Here is a 20,288-nt window from a genome sequence, read left to right on the forward strand (position 1 = left end):
GGCTCCTGTGAGCGGAGAACCTGGCCTGACCTGGGGGACAGACTATCCAATCAGCTGGCTCCTGTGAGCGGAGAACCTGGCCTGACCTGGGGGACAGACTATCCAATCAGCTGGCTCCTGTGAGCGGAGAACCTGGCCTGACCTGGGGGACAGACTGTCCAATCAGCTGGCTCCTGTGAGCGGAGAACCTGGCCTGACCTGGGGGACAGACTACCCAATCAGCTGGCTCCTGTGAGCGGAGAACCTGGCCTGACCTGGGGGACAGATTATCCAATCAGCTGGCTCCTGTGAGCGGAGAACCTGGCCTGACCTGGGGGACAGACTGCCCAATCAGCTGGCTCCTGTGAGCGGAGAACCTGGCCTGACCTGGGGGACAGACTGTCCAATCAGCTGGCTCCTGTGAGCGGAGAACCTGGCCTGACCTGGGGGACAGACTGTCCAATCAGCTGGCTCCTGTGAGCGGAGAACCTGGCCTGACCTGGGGGACAGACTGACCAATCAGCTGGCTCCTGTGAGCGGAGAACCTGGCCTGACCTGGGGGACAGACTGACCAATCAGCTGGCTCCTGTGAGCGGAGAACCTGGCCTGACCTGGGGGACAGACTGTCCAATCAGCTGGCTCCTGTGAGCGGAGAACCTGGCCTGACCTGGGGGACAGACTGACCAATCAGCTGGCTCCTGTGAGCGGAGAACCTGGCCTGACCTGGGGGACAGACTGTCCAATCAGCTGGCTCCTGTGAGCGGAGAACCTGGCCTGACCTGGGGGACAGACTGTCCAATCAGCTGGCTCCTGTGAGCGGAGAACCTGGCCTGACCTGGGGGACAGACTGTCCAATCAGCTGGCTCCTGTGAGCGGAGAACCTGGCCTGACCTGGGGGACAGACTGACCAATCAGCTGGCTCCTGTGAGCGGAGAACCTGGCCTGACCTGGGGGACAGACTATCCAATCAGCTGGCTCCTGTGAGCGGAGAACCTGGCCTGACCTGGGGGACAGACTGACCAATCAGCTGGCTCCTGTGAGCGGAGAACCTGGCCTGACCTGGGGGACAGACTACCCAATCAGCTGGCTCCTGTGAGCGGAGAACCTGGCCTGACCTGGGGGACAGACTGTCCAATCAGCTGGCTCCTGTGAGCGGAGAACCTGGCCTGACCTGGGGGACAGACTATCCAATCAGCTGGCTCCTGTGAGCGGAGAACCTGGCCTGACCTGGGGGACAGACTGACCAATCAGCTGGCTCCTGTGCGCGGAGAACCTGGCCTGACCTGGGGGACAGACTGCCCAATCAGCTGGCTCCTGTGAGCGGAGAACCTGGCCTGACCTGGGGGACAGACTATCCAATCAGCTGGCTCCTGTGAGCGGAGAACCTGGCCTGACCTGGGGGACAGACTGTCCAATCAGCTGGCTCCTGTGAGCGGAGAACCTGGCCTGACCTGGGGGACAGACTATCCAATCAGCTGGCTCCTGTGAGCGGAGAACCTGGCCTGACCTGGGGGACAGACTGACCAATCAGCTGGCTCCTGTGAGCGGAGAACCTGGCCTGACCTGGGGGACAGACTACCCAATCAGCTGGCTCCTGTGAGCGGAGAACCTGGCCTGACCTGGGGGACAGACTGACCAATCAGCTGGCTCCTGTGAGCGGAGAACCTGGCCTGACCTGGGGGACAGACTATCCAATCAGCTGGCTCCTGTGAGCGGAGAACCTGGCCTGACCTGGGGGACAGACTGACCAATCAGCTGGCTCCTGTGAGCGGAGAACCTGGCCTGACCTGGGGGACAGACTGTCCAATCAGCTGGCTCCTGTGAGCGGAGAACCTGGCCTGACCTGGGGGACAGACTACCCAATCAGCTGGCTCCTGTGAGCGGAGAACCTGGCCTGACCTGGGGGACAGACTGTCCAATCAGCTGGCTCCTGTGAGCGGAGAACCTGGCCTGACCTGGGGGACAGACTGTCCAATCAGCTGGCTCCTGTGAGCGGAGAACCTGGCCTGACCTGGGGGACAGACTGTCCAATCAGCTGGCTCCTGTGAGCGGAGAACCTGGCCTGACCTGGGGGACAGACTGTCCAATCAGCTGGCTCCTGTGAGCGGAGAACCTGGCCTGACCTGGGGGACAGACTATCCAATCAGCTGGCTCCTGTGAGCGGAGAACCTGGCCTGACCTGGGGGACAGACTGTCCAATCAGCTGGCTCCTGTGAGCGGAGAACCTGGCCTGACCTGGGGGACAGACTACCCAATCAGCTGGCTCCTGTGAGCGGAGAACCTGGCCTGACCTGGGGGACAGACTATCCAATCAGCTGGCTCCTGTGAGCGGAGAACCTGGCCTGACCTGGGGGACAGACTACCCAATCAGCTGGCTCCTGTGAGCGGAGAACCTGGCCTGACCTGGGGGACAGACTGTCCAATCAGCTGGCTCCTGTGAGCGGAGAACCTGGCCTGACCTGGGGGACAGACTGTCCAATCAGCTGGCTCCTGTGAGCGGAGAACCTGGCCTGACCTGGGGGACAGACTGACCAATCAGCTGGCTCCTGTGAGCGGAGAACCTGGCCTGACCTGGGGGACAGACTGACCAATCAGCTGGCTCCTGTGAGCGGAGAACCTGGCCTGACCTGGGGGACAGACTGTCCAATCAGCTGGCTCCTGTGAGCGGAGAACCTGGCCTGACCTGGGGGACAGACTGACCAATCAGCTGGCTCCTGTGAGCGGAGAACCTGGCCTGACCTGGGGGACAGACTGACCAATCAGCTGGCTCCTGTGAGCGGAGAACCTGGCCTGACCTGGGGGACAGACTACCCAATCAGCTGGCTCCTGTGAGCGGAGAACCTGGCCTGACCTGGGGGACAGACTGTCCAATCAGCTGGCTCCTGTGAGCGGAGAACCTGGCCTGACCTGGGGGACAGACTGTCCAATCAGCTGGCTCCTGTGAGCGGAGAACCTGGCCTGACCTGGGGGACAGACTGTCCAATCAGCTGGCTCCTGTGAGCGGAGAACCTGGCCTGACCTGGGGGACAGACTGTCCAATCAGCTGGCTCCTGTGAGCGGAGAACCTGGCCTGACCTGGGGGACAGACTGTCCAATCAGCTGGCTCCTGTGAGCGGAGAACCTGGCCTGACCTGGGGGACAGACTATCCAATCAGCTGGCTCCTGTGAGCGGAGAACCTGGCCTGACCTGGGGGACAGACTGTCCAATCAGCTGGCTCCTGTGAGCGGAGAACCTGGCCTGACCTGGGGGACAGACTACCCAATCAGCTGGCTCCTGTGAGCGGAGAACCTGGCCTGACCTGGGGGACAGACTATCCAATCAGCTGGCTCCTGTGAGCGGAGAACCTGGCCTGACCTGGGGGACAGACTACCCAATCAGCTGGCTCCTGTGAGCGGAGAACCTGGCCTGACCTGGGGGACAGACTGTCCAATCAGCTGGCTCCTGTGAGCGGAGAACCTGGCCTGACCTGGGGGACAGACTGTCCAATCAGCTGGCTCCTGTGAGCGGAGAACCTGGCCTGACCTGGGGGACAGACTGACCAATCAGCTGGCTCCTGTGAGCGGAGAACCTGGCCTGACCTGGGGGACAGACTGACCAATCAGCTGGCTCCTGTGAGCGGAGAACCTGGCCTGACCTGGGGGACAGACTGTCCAATCAGCTGGCTCCTGTGAGCGGAGAACCTGGCCTGACCTGGGGGACAGACTGACCAATCAGCTGGCTCCTGTGAGCGGAGAACCTGGCCTGACCTGGGGGACAGACTGACCAATCAGCTGGCTCCTGTGAGCGGAGAACCTGGCCTGACCTGGGGGACAGACTACCCAATCAGCTGGCTCCTGTGAGCGGAGAACCTGGCCTGACCTGGGGGACAGACTGTCCAATCAGCTGGCTCCTGTGAGCGGAGAACCTGGCCTGACCTGGGGGACAGACTGTCCAATCAGCTGGCTCCTGTGAGCGGAGAACCTGGCCTGACCTAGGGGACAGACTGACCAATCAGCTGGCTCCTGTGAGCGGAGAACCTGGCCTGACCTGGGGGACAGACTACCCAATCAGCTGGCTCCTGTGAGCGGAGAACCTGGCCTGACCTGGGGGACAGACTGTCCAATCAGCTGGCTCCTGTGAGCGGAGAACCTGGCCTGACCTGGGGGACAGACTGTCCAATCAGCTGGCTCCTGTGAGCGGAGAACCTGGCCTGACCTGGGGGACAGACTACCCAATCAGCTGGCTCCTGTGAGCGGAGAACCTGGCCTGACCTGGGGGACAGACTATCCAATCAGCTGGCTCCTGTGAGCGGAGAACCTGGCCTGACCTGGGGGACAGACTACCCAATCAGCTGGCTCCTGTGAGCGGAGAACCTGGCCTGACCTGGGGGACAGACTGTCCAATCAGCTGGCTCCTGTGAGCGGAGAACCTGGCCTGACCTGGGGGACAGACTGTCCAATCAGCTGGCTCCTGTGAGCGGAGAACCTGGCCTGACCTGGGGGACAGACTGACCAATCAGCTGGCTCCTGTGAGCGGAGAACCTGGCCTGACCTGGGGGACAGACTGACCAATCAGCTGGCTCCTGTGAGCGGAGAACCTGGCCTGACCTGGGGGACAGACTGTCCAATCAGCTGGCTCCTGTGAGCGGAGAACCTGGCCTGACCTGGGGGACAGACTGACCAATCAGCTGGCTCCTGTGAGCGGAGAACCTGGCCTGACCTGGGGGACAGACTGACCAATCAGCTGGCTCCTGTGAGCGGAGAACCTGGCCTGACCTGGGGGACAGACTACCCAATCAGCTGGCTCCTGTGAGCGGAGAACCTGGCCTGACCTGGGGGACAGACTGTCCAATCAGCTGGCTCCTGTGAGCGGAGAACCTGGCCTGACCTGGGGGACAGACTGTCCAATCAGCTGGCTCCTGTGAGCGGAGAACCTGGCCTGACCTAGGGGACAGACTGACCAATCAGCTGGCTCCTGTGAGCGGAGAACCTGGCCTGACCTGGGGGACAGACTACCCAATCAGCTGGCTCCTGTGAGCGGAGAACCTGGCCTGACCTCCTTTCACGGTCTTACATGCGATGTCAACGAGAACGTTTCCCCTTTGAAGGGAGACTGTTACTTCCACATATGGATTGCTCAAAGTAAAATATTTATAGGATCAGACTCAGAATAAAGAAATTGTAATGACGGCAGAAAAAGACCAAAAGGCCTTGCAGTCTGCCCAGCAAGCTTCTTAGGGTAATATCTGCCACTCCCTGCAGGTTACTCCATATTTCTCTTAACGGTAACAAATGCCTCTCCATGCAGTTATTCCCAAGCCTTATGCTAACCCATAAAAAATGTACTGCTAGCAACATTTTTACTGGGTGAGGAGCCTTCTCGAAAAATCTGGCAGTGCTGATGTGTTTTGCTTATGGACTTGGCCTTAGAAGCAGTCCTGGGCTTTTTCCCTTATTTCTACATATCAGTACCCCAGACCGTAAAAGTCAGGGCCCGTGTTGATTGTTGTCTGAATCCAATTCCTCCACCCCTCTACCCTACACCACTGTCAAAGCGGAGAGTGATGTTATAGTTGTGTCAAAAGCAACAAGGCGTATTGGTTAAGGGTAGTAATCCCTTTCCTTCTGTTAAGGGTAGTAACTACTACTCCATGCAGGTTACCCCCATGCTTATCAGTTCCCCAGGCCCTCATTGATTGTTCTCTAAATCCAACTTTCCTTTTCCCCTGCCATTAAAGCAGAGAGCAATGTTCCAGTTGCATCAAAAGTATCAAGGCTCATTAAGGGTAGTAACTGGTGCACCAGAAAGTTACCCCATGCACTCTTTTCTTCATTCCATCCTCTAGCCTTTAGGGATCCCAGTGTTTACCCCATGCCCCTTTGAATTCTTTGACTGTTTTTGTCTTCACTCCCTCCTCCAGAAGGGCATTCCAGGCAGAAATATTTTCTAGTGTTGGTTCTGAGTCGTCCTCCCTGGAGTTTCATTTCATGACCCCTAGTTCTACTAATTTCTCTCATACGGAGAAGGTTTGTTATTGATCATCATTCAAATCTTTCAAGTATCTGATGGTCTGATTCATATCTCCCCTGCACCTCCTCTCCTCCAGGTTATACATATTTAGGTCCTTCAACCTCTCCTCATTAGTCCTTTGATGGAGAATCCCCCACCATTTTGGTCTCCCTTTTCTGGACCACCTCCATCCTATGTCTATCCTTTTTGAGAAATGGTCTCCAGAACTGAACACAATACTCCAGGTGAGGCCTCACCAAGGACCTGTACAAGTAGATTATCACCTCCTTTTTCTTACTGGTTATTCCTCTCTCTATGCAGCCCAGCATTCTTCTGGCTTTAGCTATTGCCTTATCAAACTGCTTTGCCATCTTTAGATCTCTAGACACTATCACCCCAAGATCCCTCTCTTGGTCCATGCACATCAGTCTTTCACCTCCCATCACATACAGCTCTTCTGGATTGCTGCACCACAGATGCATGACTGTACTTCTGGTCATTGAATCCTAGCTACCAAGTCTTCGACCACTCTTCCAGTTTTCTTAAATCATTTTTCATGCTCTGTACGCCTTCCGGCGTGTCCACTCTGATGTAGATTCTATCCCTTCTGCAATGTCATTCACAAAGATATTGAACAGAACTGGTCCCAATACCGATCCTTGTGACACTCCATTTAACATCGTTTTCTCCTCAGAGTAGGTTCCATGTTACCAATCACGATCAGCAGGGTCCCGGGATCTCGGCGTTTCCAGCGCATGGAGTCACCGGCAGGCAGCGGCATCACACTACACGCTTCAGGCTGAGGCTCCGCCCCCTTTAAGCGCGTCATTCCTGGAAGTCCGGCAAATTGCGAGGGAAGAACTTCAGTATTTAAAAGCCTCGACTTCAGCATAATTTCGCCTCAGCTCAGGCTATCTTGTGCTGGTGCTCTGCTCGGATTCTGTTGTCTCGCTGCCTGACTTGGTTTGCCTCTCCGTTTATTCTCTTGCCTTGCTACCTGCCTCGACCCGGACCGGACTTGGATTACTTTTGCCTTGCTACCTGCCTCGACCCGGACCGGATATGGATTACTCTTGTCTTGGTGCCTGCCTCGAACGAAATTGAATCTGCTAAAGAAGAGTGCCCAGTGGGCTTGACGAGGATTTAACCGTTGGGCCTTGGCCAGGTATTGAAGATTTTTGTGATCCGTATAAACTGTCACAGTATATCGAGTGCCTTCTAGGAGATGACGCCATTCTTCAAAAGCCAACTTAATCGCCAATAGCTCCCGATCTCCTATAGTATAGTTCCTTTCTGCTGGAGAAAAAGTTTTGGAGAAAAACGCACAAGTTACCAGGCCCCCCTCCTCAGTCGTCTGTAGTAAAACTGCCCCCACCCCCATGGCAGAGGCATCTACTTCCAGGATAAAAGGTTTAGAGGAGTCGGGACGTTTGAGGCATATGTCCTTGGTGAATTCCTTTTTTAACTGACAGAAGGCATTGACGGCCTCCTCTGGCCAATTCTGAATAGATGCTCCCTTCTTAGTTAGGGCAGTAAGGGGGGCTACTAGGGAAGAAAAATTTGGAATTGTCTGTAGTAGTTCGAAAAACCCAGAAATCTTTGTAAGGCTTTTAAGCCTATGGGTTGTGGCCAATTCAAAATTGCCTTAAGTTTGCTTGGGTCCATGGATAATCCCTTGTTGGAAATAATATATCCCAAAAACGGTAACTGCTCCTTATGGAAGACACATTTTTCCAATTTGGCAAACAGCTTATTCTCCCTAAGGCGCTGTAGTACCTGTCGCACATGTAGCTGATGTTGTTGCGGGTCTTTGGAAAAAATAAGAATATCATCTAGGTAGACAATAACATGAGAATAGAGAAGATTGCGAAAGATGTCATTGATCATGGCTTGGAATACAGCCGGAGCATTACACAGCCCAAACGGCATTACCCAGTATTCATAATGTCCATCATGAGTGTTCTTTTAAAATCTACCCCTATGCCTTTAGACTGCTTTAATTAAGTAACAATGCTAGCATTTGTTTATTGAAGTTTTATTTATTTGTTCTTGTTTTTCTTTGCTTATAATTCAATGTGTGATGGCTCTCCCACCATAATTGTTGACTAGAGATGATATTTGGCATTGTTTGTTTTCCTGTGAATGCTTATGGAAGATAGGATGTTAGAGTTCCTTCTCTTTTATTTTTTCCTAGGATGCTGCCAGTATTTGTATTACCTGTACAAAGTTTGTTTTTCCCTTGTTTCCTCTTTAAAGTTATACATTTATATTTTGAAAAACAGCAATGTGCTGAAGGGAGAGAGGCGATAGTATTAAACGTGTGGAATGAGAGGATGATATTTTAGGAAGTGAGAGAGCGTGTGGAGGAACGCTTTGATCTATAGCTGCTCAAACATTCTCCTGGCCATGAAAAAGCAGGACAGAGGAGCCTACGTAATAAGTTTGATAGGAACAGGATACATACAATAAAAACAAGGTAATTGCTAAAATGAATCAGTAATTCATTTTAAAGTGCCTTATTTGACCAATGATGTGACTTGATAGCCTTTTTACAAGTTATTACTGGGCAGCCAGGTACTACCCAATAATAGTTTACTGTTAAAATAGATTTTTAAGAAGAAGCTCAGTCAAACCTTCGGCGTTGCACAGTATTTTACCCCGCACTGTCCGGTTAGCTCTAGAGAAACGAGGAAACTAATATGCAGTGCTGGAAGTGGGGCTTGGCTTTGATTGCCAACAGCCATTGCCCCAGTAGTATTATTTAGTTACCTTGCATTGTTTTTCTCAAATATCCATTTTTAGCTGAGATTGTCATTTTTTATAGCTATACACAGTAATAACTTACAAAGGTCTCTGAAAGAACAATACTTTTGGAGAGGGATACTAACATGAAATGCTTCTTTGAGAACAAAATGACTTCCGTGCCATTTCCTACTAAATTAGTATGAAACAGTTAATGAGAAGAGCCCAGTGTTGCAGTTGGACACTGCTGGAGAGATAGTGGACCCTTGGGCCGGCCTACCTAGGGAGGCAGGGTAGGCCGGGAGGCGGAGCCACAAGCGGGATGAGTTCACCCAGGAACCAGGGACCCCCCGGGAGGAGCCCGTAGGGTCCCGGGTCCTCGGGACTAGGTACTGAGACAGAAAGTCCAGAAGCTGAGATTAGGCGTAGGCCGGGACCATATCAAGCAGAAAGGATAGGAAGTCCAAGGTACCCGGAAGGCAGGGAACCGGCTGCACAGGGCCGAGGGCCGGCTGAAGGCAGGGCAGCGGGCGGCTGCGGAGTCTGTAGCAAACCGGAGTCTGGGGCTGGCTGTAGGCTGAAGCAGAGTCAGGAACAGACCGGAGTCTGGGGCTGGCTGTAGGCTGAAGCGGAGTCGGGAACAGACCGGAGTCTGGGACTGGCTGTAGGCTGAAGCGGAGTCGGAAGCAGACCGGAGTCGGAGGCTGGCTGTAGGCTGAAGCAGAGTCAGGAACAGACCGGAGTCGGGGGCTGACTGTAGGCTGAAGCGGAGTCGGGAACAGACCGGAGTCGGGGGCTGGCTGTAGGCTGAAACAGAGTCGGGAACAGACCGGAGTCGGAGGCTGGCTGTAGGCTGAAGCGGAGTCGGGAACAGACCGGAGTCGGGGGCTGGCTGTAGGCTGAAGCGGAGTCGGGAACAGACCGGAGTCGGGGGCTGACTGTAGGCTGAAGCGGAGTCGGGAACAGACCGGAGTCGGGGGCTGGCTGTAGGCTGAAGCGGAGTCGGGAACAGACCGGAGTCGGAGGCTGGCTGTAGGCTGAAGCGGAGTCGGGAACAGACCGGAGTCGGGGGCTGGCTGTAGGCTGAAGCGGAGTCGGGAACAGACCGGAGTCGGGGGCTGGCTGTAGGCTGAAGCGGAGTCGGGAACAGACCGGAGTCGGGGGCTGGCTGTAGGCTGAAGCGGAGTCAGGAGCAGACCGGAGTCGGGGGCTGGCTGTAGGCTGAAGCGGAGTCAGGAACAGACCGGAGTCGGAGGCAAGCAGCAGGCAGAAGTGGAGTCAAAGGCAAACCGGAGTCGGGGCAGGCGGCAGCCTGAAGCGGAGTCGAAGGCAAACCGGAGTCAGAAGCAGGTAACGTGGAGATCACCAGGAACGCAACTAAGAACAACACGGAGTTGTGAACCTCGTTGCAAGGCGATGAGAGAGAGTTTGAGCACCGGTTATATCGGGACTTGGGCGTGACGTCAGCGGCGCGGTCGGGGCCAGGCTTACGGGAGCTGGGCGCTCAAGACGGACGTCCTCGCGCGCGAGGCTGAAGGGAAGCAGGCACATAATGGCGGCCGCCACGTGGAGTGAGAGGAGCCCCCGGGGTCCGGAGCGGGCGGAATGCGGTGATCCCTGGAGCAGAGGTAGGCGGGCTTGGGCCCTAACAGAAGGAAGCGGTCGGGTCCGCAACACCCAGGGGACTGGAAATAGTTTTCAATAGGATTTACGCATGTAAAAATAGCATTTGATATAGCAATTTTCTAAAGCCCACTTACACATGCAAAGCTTTTGACAATTTAGCCCTATGGAGTGAATTTTCAAAGGCATTACGTGGATAAAAATAGCAAGTTTCAAAAGCCCATTTATGCGCAGAAAACCTCTCTAATGTTTCTGAGAGGTGTAACCTGGGGGAATTTCTCAGTATCCGTACATTGCAGTTTGTTAGCATATACTGTATATGGCAAGATACATTCAGTCACTATTGAAATACAGCAAGTATGTCCCATGAGCTCTTTTTTTCATGTCGCCTGTTGTTCCTTGATGGTTGGATAACCTTTCCTTGCTCGGCACTCATATAATGTGCTGGAGACTGTTAGATTTTCTAGTTTTCTGAGTCCATCAGTCGTTTGATGTCATCAGATGTTGATCTATAAAATCATTTTCTGTACTGCCAGTCTTCAAGCCGCCTCGCCAGGACATCAGACTTGTCAGATTCCATGATACAAGTGACCTCCCCAGAATTAGAGATATTTTCTTGAAATATTTTTTAAAAGTACTGGGTCGGGGCTAGTGGTGACCTCCATCTTCTATTCTGGCGGCAGTGGAGAAAAGGGAAGAATTTAGCGCTATTTGAAAAGGTTGCAGGTTGGCGACGTGGTGGGACCTGCCAAAAAACCTGCACAGCCAGGATGGACAATGGGGAAAAGAAAGGCTTTCAGGTTGTTGACTTGGAAAGTCAGATACAAATAAAAACCTTGTTTTCAACTGGATTGTGCAGGCACAGTCAGGACCAAGGAGATCTTAAGATTATTTTCCAAGGTTTCTTTGCAGTCATCAGACATCGTTCTTACCATCGGCACTGTTCCTTTATAGTCAACGTCCCTTTCTACTTTACAAACATTTTGGTGCAGCAAGAGTTCATCTCAGCCCGGGTTGCCCTGGTTTCACTTCCTGGGGGGGGGTTCTGAGTAAGTTTTCCTGCTGTAGTTTTTTATTCTAATCTTTACCCAATGAGATCCCAATTTATTGAGTCACATAAATTGCCTGCAGTCGATTACTGGTGCTCTCAGGTAATCAGATCACGACTGTTATAACCACTATAGCTAGCAGTACGAAATGTTTGCATGAAATATTTACCAGATGCCCCGTCACTAAGTGTGATGGGGCATTTTAATATACAGAAACTGACTTTTCATCAAATTATGTGGAAATGATTCTTTAGGAAGCCTTATGCAATAAGGGGATTAGCGCATCTAACAACACACGTCCAACGCAGAGAGAAACTAATAGCGCTCATCATATGCAAATGCATGTGAATGAGGCTATTAGCTATTCACTCCCCATGCAAAAAAGAAATGTGCGTCTAGGACTCACATTTTAGCGATCAGAAATTAACGCCTGCCCGGAGCAGGCGTTAATTGCTGAGCGCTACTAACACTAGTACAGAAAAGCAGAAAAAACTGCTTTTCTGTACTGCCTCTTACTTAATATCCTTGGGATATTTGAGTCACATAAATCCTTGGGATATTAAGTGGGAGGAACAACTCTTTAAAATAAATAATAAAAAAAAAAGTTTTAAAAAAGCCCTGGCAGGGGTTTGGTTAATTCAGCGTCCATTCTCCCAACCTGACTACCGGCACCAGAAGGAGCGTATAAAATCAATATTAAATATTAATTTATTCACTCCTTCACTTATTGCCCATTGGTCCTATTCACTTACATTTGTGAAAGGACCAATTCCCTTTCAGGACAGCCTTCTGAAAGGTGATTGGTCCTTTCACTGACATGTGACAGTAAAGGGACCAATGGGCAATAAGTGAAGGAGTGAATAAATTAATGTGCCCGACACTTTAATATTGATTTTATACGCTCCTTCTGGTGCCAGTAGTCAGGTTGGGAGAATGGACGCTGAATCAGCAACCATTTTCCTAACCTCTGCATGTGCGCTGGTTAGGAAAACGGGACGCTGATAAATTCAATGTACCGGCGGACAGCCGCCTCAGCGGATCCGGCTTGCGCTGTCAGGGGTCGATGCAATTATGTGCGCTGAAAGCGGGCGCTGACTTTTCAGTTCTCGCTTTTTTAATACATGAAAGGGGGGTGCCATGCAATATGGAAATTAGGGGGTTGCGTCTGCCAGTTATGAAGACTGATGCCAGTAAACTCGGCCTCGGTTTTCATAACCTGCCTGTCTGCCAGTAATTAAAACAGCCGCCGAGTTTATGGGCGTCGGTCTTCTTAACGTGGCAGTCTGCTGAGTTATTTTATTTTTTTACTTTAAAAAAGAAGTGCAGAAAAACAGATAAAACATTCTTTTCAATGTGCTCAGCTATTAACGGCTGCTCCAGGCAGGTATTAATATCTGAGCGATAGATGTGTGTCTGAGACGCACATTTATCTTTTTGCATTGGGAGTGAATGAGTAATAGGCTCATTCACAAGAATTTGCATGTGATGAGCACTAACTCATTCCCTCCATGTCGGATGCGCGTTAAATAGGCACATTAGGGGGTGGATTAGTGCCTATTTATTCCACGTCCGACTGCGGGTTATACACTGCGTTCGGCTGAGCGCACTGTATTGCATCAGCCCCTCAATGAGTCGCTAGGGGCGATTGCACGCCCCTAGCACCTCCTTGACAACGTGAGCCCTAATTTAAATATTGCATCGCGCCCCCAGGAGAGGTGCCTGGGGGCGCGTTACACAGCGCCCGTTTTGCATCCATCTGAGAGTTTTGCTCTAGAAGAGCAGGAGGAAGTTGGTAGACCGATGTTAGATGACCTGATAATGTTTTACTATTCATATTTCATTCCCTTTTTTCCCACACTTGTCTTATATTTTTCTGTCCTTCTCCCTATAATGCAGAATTCTAGTAACTGTATTTTTTGCAGGCTGTGACACTTTTTTTTGGATCCCCATAAGAATTATAAAAAGATGAAAATGTGCACGAGCTTTCAAAACTAAGAATAGGACCCCCAAGTGTCTTGAAAGCTCGTGCACAATGTCCCCCACTGAATAATTTCTATGAGGGATCACAGCTGGCAGTTATCTTCCTACCTAAACATCTTAATTAATACCTCCTCAAGCCTGCCTACTCACAGTTGGGCCCCATTTGTCTGTTTAGCTTTAGGGGACAGCGTGAAGCCTGAGAACATGGAAAAAGCATTTTTACTTTGCTTGGTTTGGGAGGAGGGGGGAGGGCGGTTTGCTCCACAGATAAAAATTGTCCAACTCCCCTGTCCATGACTTTTCCTGTAATCATTAGACCGGGCCTGCTTCTTCGCTGAAAAGCACAAACTGTTGACTGTTTCCTTTATTTGTGCTATAGGCTCTCTGAGCTACATGTAATGATTATAAAACAAGATTATTGTTGAGAAGGCCACGGCAGTCATTGATGGAAAGAATGTACATCCATTTGTGCGAAATCTAGGTCTTCGCTGACCCATAGAGTGGAACCTGAGCATGTCTACCCCTCAAGAGTCTGCTTCAGGTAGACATCGTCTGTGGTTTATTTCTGATATCAAAGCAGGTCCCTGCCTCTTAGTTTCAGGAGTGGTAGAGGAAGAGAGGAAACGGCCACTCATCCCAAATAAAAGCCATCCATCTCTGCTGGCAGCTGGCTGGGTGCGACTCTGTAGTTAGCTGGCAGGTGAGGTCACAGGAGCTGTCATCCAGCCAAGGGGAATCCCCAGCGGAAGGAAGAGGAATGGGAGCGGTGTTGAGGGTTATAAACAAAGGTGCCCTCTCTTTGACCTCCATTCACGGCAGGTTGTGCGTCCCGCCCCTTGCCCCAGTCAGAATTAGGGCACCGAGTGCCTGCTGTGCAAATTATCTTCTCAGCATGGAGTCTGGCTGCTCCGTCTGAAGTATGGGAATGTACTTAACCTCCAGTAGCCTTTCCATTGTTTACATTTGTAGCTTCTGGCGAAAGATAGGGGATATCCTAGAGAAGCACGTCAGGCGTCATATTAATGGAGTTTGAAGAGGTGCTTTCTTTTTTTTCACTTGAAGAAGCAGCCTGGCAGGGAAATACAAATATAATTCAGCCATTGTAAATAGAGCACTTTCCGGAACGTGAAGAAGGAGATCGCTCCCTGTACATAGATTAAAAACACAAGGTAGAAGAGGCTACCCCAGTGTGAGAAGAGGCTAACAGATCGGGGCTTTTTCATAATGCCTGCCGAGATTTACCAAAGGTGGATTTTTGCCTTTGTTCAGGGACCTTTTAGTTTGGATAGTTCGTTGGGAGGGGATGGGTTGTATCTTCTCATCAGAGATGCTGGGAATGAAATATCACCTTCCTTCGATTCCCAAGGTGTACCCTAGCCTTTAGCTTGGACCTGTAAACAGTAGCAAGAATTAGTCAGTTGGAGTCCTTCTATAAAGCAAACATACCCATTACATATCTCAAGCTCTCCAATGGGCCCAATGCAGCTTATTCCTGGCACTTTGGAAATCTTTCTTCCTGAGTCCTCCTTTCTGTAGACTTTTTTTGTTGTTGTTTATCAGGCACTTCCTCCCAGTTTGGCCATGGTCCAAATGGGTTTTTTTGGGGGGATAAGATAACAGGACATTATCTCCTGCTACTCCCCCCCTACCACCAGCACCACCACCACCATTTTACAGGTTCTCATCTCAGCCAAAAGAGGACCATTTCCAGCTCATGGCTCAGATCTTACCTTTCTTCTTAGCTAACAAGACTCCAAGAAGCTCGATACATTACATATACATGACAGAGGATGGGTACATTTGTTTGGATTAAATCGGAACCCCCATCCGAAAAAGAGATGGTGCCAGCTGAATCATCAGCGATGAAGTCCATAAATTCCCAGTTTTGATCTTTTTGGCCCGGTTTGGAATGTTGAATACTTTGAAACTGGAAATATTTGCATACATCCAGACCAAATCCAAAGCTCATTCTGAAGAATGCATTAGTCACAGAGTAAATCTTATCTTTCCATCCAGGTTGGAGGAAGCTCGCCCAGGTCTTATTTATTTACACTCATGGTCGTGGGAGTGACAGAGTAGGTGGAGTTTAGAGAGAATGTAATTGCTACAGGAAAGGAGGAGACACAAAGAATCAGAACAAAAAGAGAACGTCTGTCTCTGCTCTTCCTCCTGGACCTTTAGGACGGTGAAGGATGCCCCAGCTTAAGATTTATTTCCTTTTAAAGCAAATGATAAACATGCCTGACATAGAGACTCTTATTTCAAAAGGAGCAGCAGAAAAGCTGAGCTTTTGAGACCACACGGGTCGTTTGAACATGAGGAGGAGGAGATTGGAGGGCTGAATGCTGGGCAGGACTCGGAGGGAAGGCTTCCTGCAATGTGAAAGAAGTACCAAAGGATCCTGAGATAGTGAACCGGGCCCCAACCCTCAGCAGCCAGTCATGTGCCAGGGCTCGAAAGCAGCTAACAAGGGACTTATTGCACTTTTTCTTGCAAAAAGCTTGACACCAAGGAGTCTATAGCTCATAGAAAACTGAATTTGAAAGTGCAGCTATAAAATAATTTATATTTTATAGCTGATTTTTGTTTGATTTTTTAAAGTCTTTCCTTCTGTGTGATTCTGTGCCATATGTGTAGCTTGTTGCTGACTTGTTCGTTATTTCTCATTATGGATGTTTCAAGCTTGCAAACCACCATGACTGTGAGAGTGTGCAGTAAATATGTCATTTTAAAACTAAATAAATAAATTGCACTTCACTTGTGAGGTTTTAGCATTTTTATTTTTTTTTTACTGTGAAGTGAAATTCTGTGACACTCATTTGTATCTTCCATTCCCTAATGTTTTTCCTTTGTTCTCCCACAGCCTTCAGGTTGTTGGTAAACTTAAATCTTTTCTGGTATTTTTTCTTTCCCTTCACCCCAAGCTAATTCTGGCTCCTTGCAAGGTCCGCAGACTCCACAGTCCACTGGCAGTAATTCCATGGCCGAAATGCCAGGTGACCTGAAGCCTCCAACGCCAGCGTCCACGCCCCATGGACAGATGCAGCCTATGCCAGGTAGCAGGTATGCACACTCTGTATTCTTACCCCTCTTCCCTGACCCATCTGCCAGCGGAGTGCAGAGCCGAGCACCATCATAATGAAGAGATTGTATTTTAGGGCCACTCAAATCAGTCCTATAGCTTCCCCCCCCCCCCCCAGCCAGTTGGGTTTACAGGATATCCCTAATGAATATGCATTAGAAATATTTGCATGCATGCAACTAAATCTCATGCAAGATTGGTTTGGGCACCCCTGCTGTAGAGGAAGCAAAATGTTAAAGAGTTGGTGTAAGTGAGGACACTGGTACTTTCCCCTCTTCCTGAAGTTACACAATTGTATTAGTTTTAAATTTAAAGATTGAGTTTTAATGATCTGACTGCCAAATTACTTGTTTTAGGTTTTTTTTTTACCAGAAGAATGAAACTAAAAGGATGGAAGGGTGTGTTAATTAGGGATGTGCATTCGTTTTATCCGTTTCATATGTTTCCTATACAAGCATGTAATATGAAACACATGAAACGAAAGAACATCCAATTGACATGTAATGGGAAACGTATGAAACGAATTAAACGAATGAAACGAATGCACATCCCTAGTGTTAATAGAATTAAGAGGCTGGTTGGGTCTTGTTTCCGTGTGGGGGGTGGGTCATAAAATGGAAGCATTTGTACAGGTATTTCTGGAAATGGGAGGTTTAAAGAAGTCACCTTGCTCTGCAAAGTTATATTAATATTTGAGATTTTATATATTCCTCTTCCAAACAGATACACTTCAGAAGCACAAGTACAGCCATATCTGCTGCCAAATGTCTGGTAGCACGTTTCTGGCGTTCGAGCTTCTGGAGAGAAGAGAGAATAACCTTAGTATCATTAGTGATTTCTTAATATAGTTGCGTAAGCTGAAGCACAGAAAAAAATATTCTTTATTCAAGGTCCTGCAGAAGTTCACTGGAACAGGTTATGTGGATTTCATTCTGTCCTGACAGCTGGTTAAATAGTCCTAGCAGACCAAGAAAGACCGACTGTGTGAGAGGACAACGATTCTTAGACAAAGATTCAATAAAGACTGACTCCGACATCTAACAAGAAAAATGTAACATTGAAATGTACAAATTTCTATTGGAAGGTGTTAATTAATTCCAGCAAAACGACTAAGTACAGTGCACGTTGATATGCAATGACCAAATATACAGTAAAACCTATTAATAATGACTAACAAGCCATGAAGCAGGCCTGGCTCAACCCGTACCATTGCTATCATCAAGGAACCTCCCCAAATCTGACAATACTTAAAACCCCTGTCTATTAAGTCATAATGTAGTGCTTCAGTGTCAGCAGTGTTCCTAATTTGCGCACACCAGTAATCTATGGATGGTTGTGACTTCCACAAGCTTGCTATGGTGAATCTGGCTGCTAAAATTAGTTGACCTGCCAGTGCTTTGAGTGCCACCAGGATGAATGACTCCCAACAAACCTAAAGCTGGATGTACATTGACTGGACTATTTAAGATGCTGGATATTTCCTGTGCAATTCCCCCCCCCCCCCCCCCCCCAACCCAGGATATCCCAGGACAGTACCATCACATGTAAACATATGTGCCCTGTTCTTCATCACCTCACCAGCAGCTCATGTCATAGGCAGGGAACATCCTAGTATATATATATATATATATACACAAGGGTGTGCTGTGTTTGATGGAGAAGTCAGCTTGACCCTTCTGCAGCATACAGAAGCCCCATGGGCTGCTGTCCAAATTCCTTTCCATTGTTCAGCGTCCCACTCAATACCTAAATCTTCATTCCAATTGTCTATAATTTTAGCAGGCGTTTCAATCTGAATTTGTGAAACAGAATACCCCAATATATATTAGTTATTCCTTTGGACCTAGCATTTATTGCACAAATATAACTTTCCAAATTCTGTTGAGCTGACACAATGGGGCTTTATAGACCCAATTTGTTACCTATAGCTCATCTGATTTGCAGGTAAGGAACTAATGACTCATCCTCTAGTTCAAACTCTTCCACCAGCTCCTGGTGTGTTAGAAACCTCTCCTCATCCCACAACTGCTCCACAAAAACCAAACCCTTATCTCTCCAGCCCTCAAAAACAGGAGAGAAGGTGCAACTCAAAATATAAGGTTTACTAGACAACCTTTATGGGTTTATGGGCAGAAGCTGTTCATTGCCTCCACTCCAGGTGTTACCTGTCACCATATTTTTATGGTATGAGCAACAAAAGGGCTACCTCTACAGACTCGCCTGGTAAGGGGAGAGGAAGTTGGCAGGAATGGGAGCACAAACTAACCTCGCTCACCTGTTCCCTCTCCATGGCCAACCATCCTGGATCTTTATTTGTGAGCCACTGCTTCAGGCCCATCAGTCTCACTGCCCAATAAATGCTCTGAATCAGGCAGCGCCATTCCCCCTTGTGCCGAGGGTAGCCAGAGGGTATTTAATTTTATTCTCAACGGTTTGTGAATCCATACAAATCTATTCACTTGCGCCAGTAGGGTATATGGAATATGTTGGAAAAAGTATAATAATTTTGGGTGATGGTATTTTAACCAAATTAATGTGGCCAACCCACGAAACCGAGATATCAGCCCAGACTTTAAAATCTATTTAACAGTCACTAACAAGGGCGAATAATCTTGGCATAGAGATCCTTAAAATCTGTAGCATAAAGATACCAAGATTTTGATATTTAAATCCTTTGGTCACTACCCGCATGCTAAAAAAGCAGTCGGCAATCTGGTCCTGCACCCTAACTTAAGAATTTCTGTTTTATCTTAGTTCAGTTTATACCCTGCCAATATCCTGAATCTGGAGACAAGCTCCAAAATTGCACTGTCTGAGGCATTTGGTTCTGTGAGAAACAGCAAAAGGCTGTTAGCATATATTGAGACCTTGTGTTCTCTTCCCCCAACCTTATTGCCCTTTATATCCTGACTATTAGGGTTTGAGGTGTTGGAGTGGATTCTTGGGTACTGCGGTGATGGCCACTCTCATGGGGAGGAGCCCCGTGAGGAACCGCAGTACTAGGCTAGACTCTATACACGCAGACGCAGAGAAGGTGTATTCATTGTACAGCTCAATGGTACTGCCCGGGGAGCGGGCAGCAGTGATGGTAACCCAGTGAAGTAGTCCAGGGGTCCCAGATGTGGACACTGAGCGCTGAAGCTGAAGACGAGACAGACTGAAAGGGTTAGTACTCACTGAAGCAGAAAGCTGTATTGTTGAAGGTCCTGGCAGGCAGAAGTAGTTCGGTGACAGGCATCAGATTAGGGAGAGCAGGCCCTCAAGGAGTAAGTACCCGGTATCCCAAGATAGGTACTTGAAATAGAGCAGAAGGGCCCCCGAGGGTAGAGAGAGCTTCCTGTGGCAGCTAGGAAGCGGCAGAGCAGCTTAGACCGGAGGCAATCCAATTCTAATCAATCCTTGCTAACTCACGGGTCGATACAGTAAGGCCGCGTTAGAAAGAGTGCGGCAGTGCTGGGCGCACCCTCGTTTGCCCCACGCACTGTTCTGATCACATACCGCTCGATACTCTATTGAAATGGCATGCAAATGCAAGCCGCGTCTGCAAAGCGTTAGGCGAAGCGTTAGGCCCGCGCAACCCATTTTACTGTATAGGCGCTTAATACAGCGCCTATACAGTATCCTGGGTGCGCTGGTACCTGTCATTTCAAATGTCATTTGAAATGACAGGCACCAGGAAGTGGATCCCAACTTTAACCCATGAAAACCTAAAAACCGAAAATCCCCTCCTCCCGAAGCGGCTCGACATGTGCCAACTTACCTTTTGTTGCTTTTCAGCCCCTTACCTTCTCTGCTGCCCTCCGGAGGGGGCAGCCGGCAGCGAAAACGGCTCGCAGCCGTCCCC

The 20,288-nt window shown here is 49.6% G+C and overlaps 1 protein-coding gene across 3 annotated transcripts in view; it reads left to right on the forward strand.

Annotated features, from left to right (window-relative positions):
* ARID1B (AT-rich interaction domain 1B) overlaps positions 1-20,288 on the forward strand; it is a 1,291,555-nt gene that overhangs the window by 1,171,116 nt on the left and 100,151 nt on the right. For all 3 annotated transcript variants that reach the window (XM_029596714.1, XM_029596717.1, XM_029596715.1), the window contains one exon: positions 16,287-16,425. In XM_029596714.1, coding sequence (XP_029452574.1) covers positions 16,287-16,425 — 139 coding nt within the window. The remainder of the gene's footprint in view (positions 1-16,286; positions 16,426-20,288) is intronic.

Source organism: Rhinatrema bivittatum, chromosome 3 (genome assembly GCF_901001135.1).
Source record: "Rhinatrema bivittatum chromosome 3, aRhiBiv1.1, whole genome shotgun sequence".
Classification (NCBI taxonomy): domain Eukaryota; kingdom Metazoa; phylum Chordata; class Amphibia; order Gymnophiona; family Rhinatrematidae; genus Rhinatrema; species Rhinatrema bivittatum.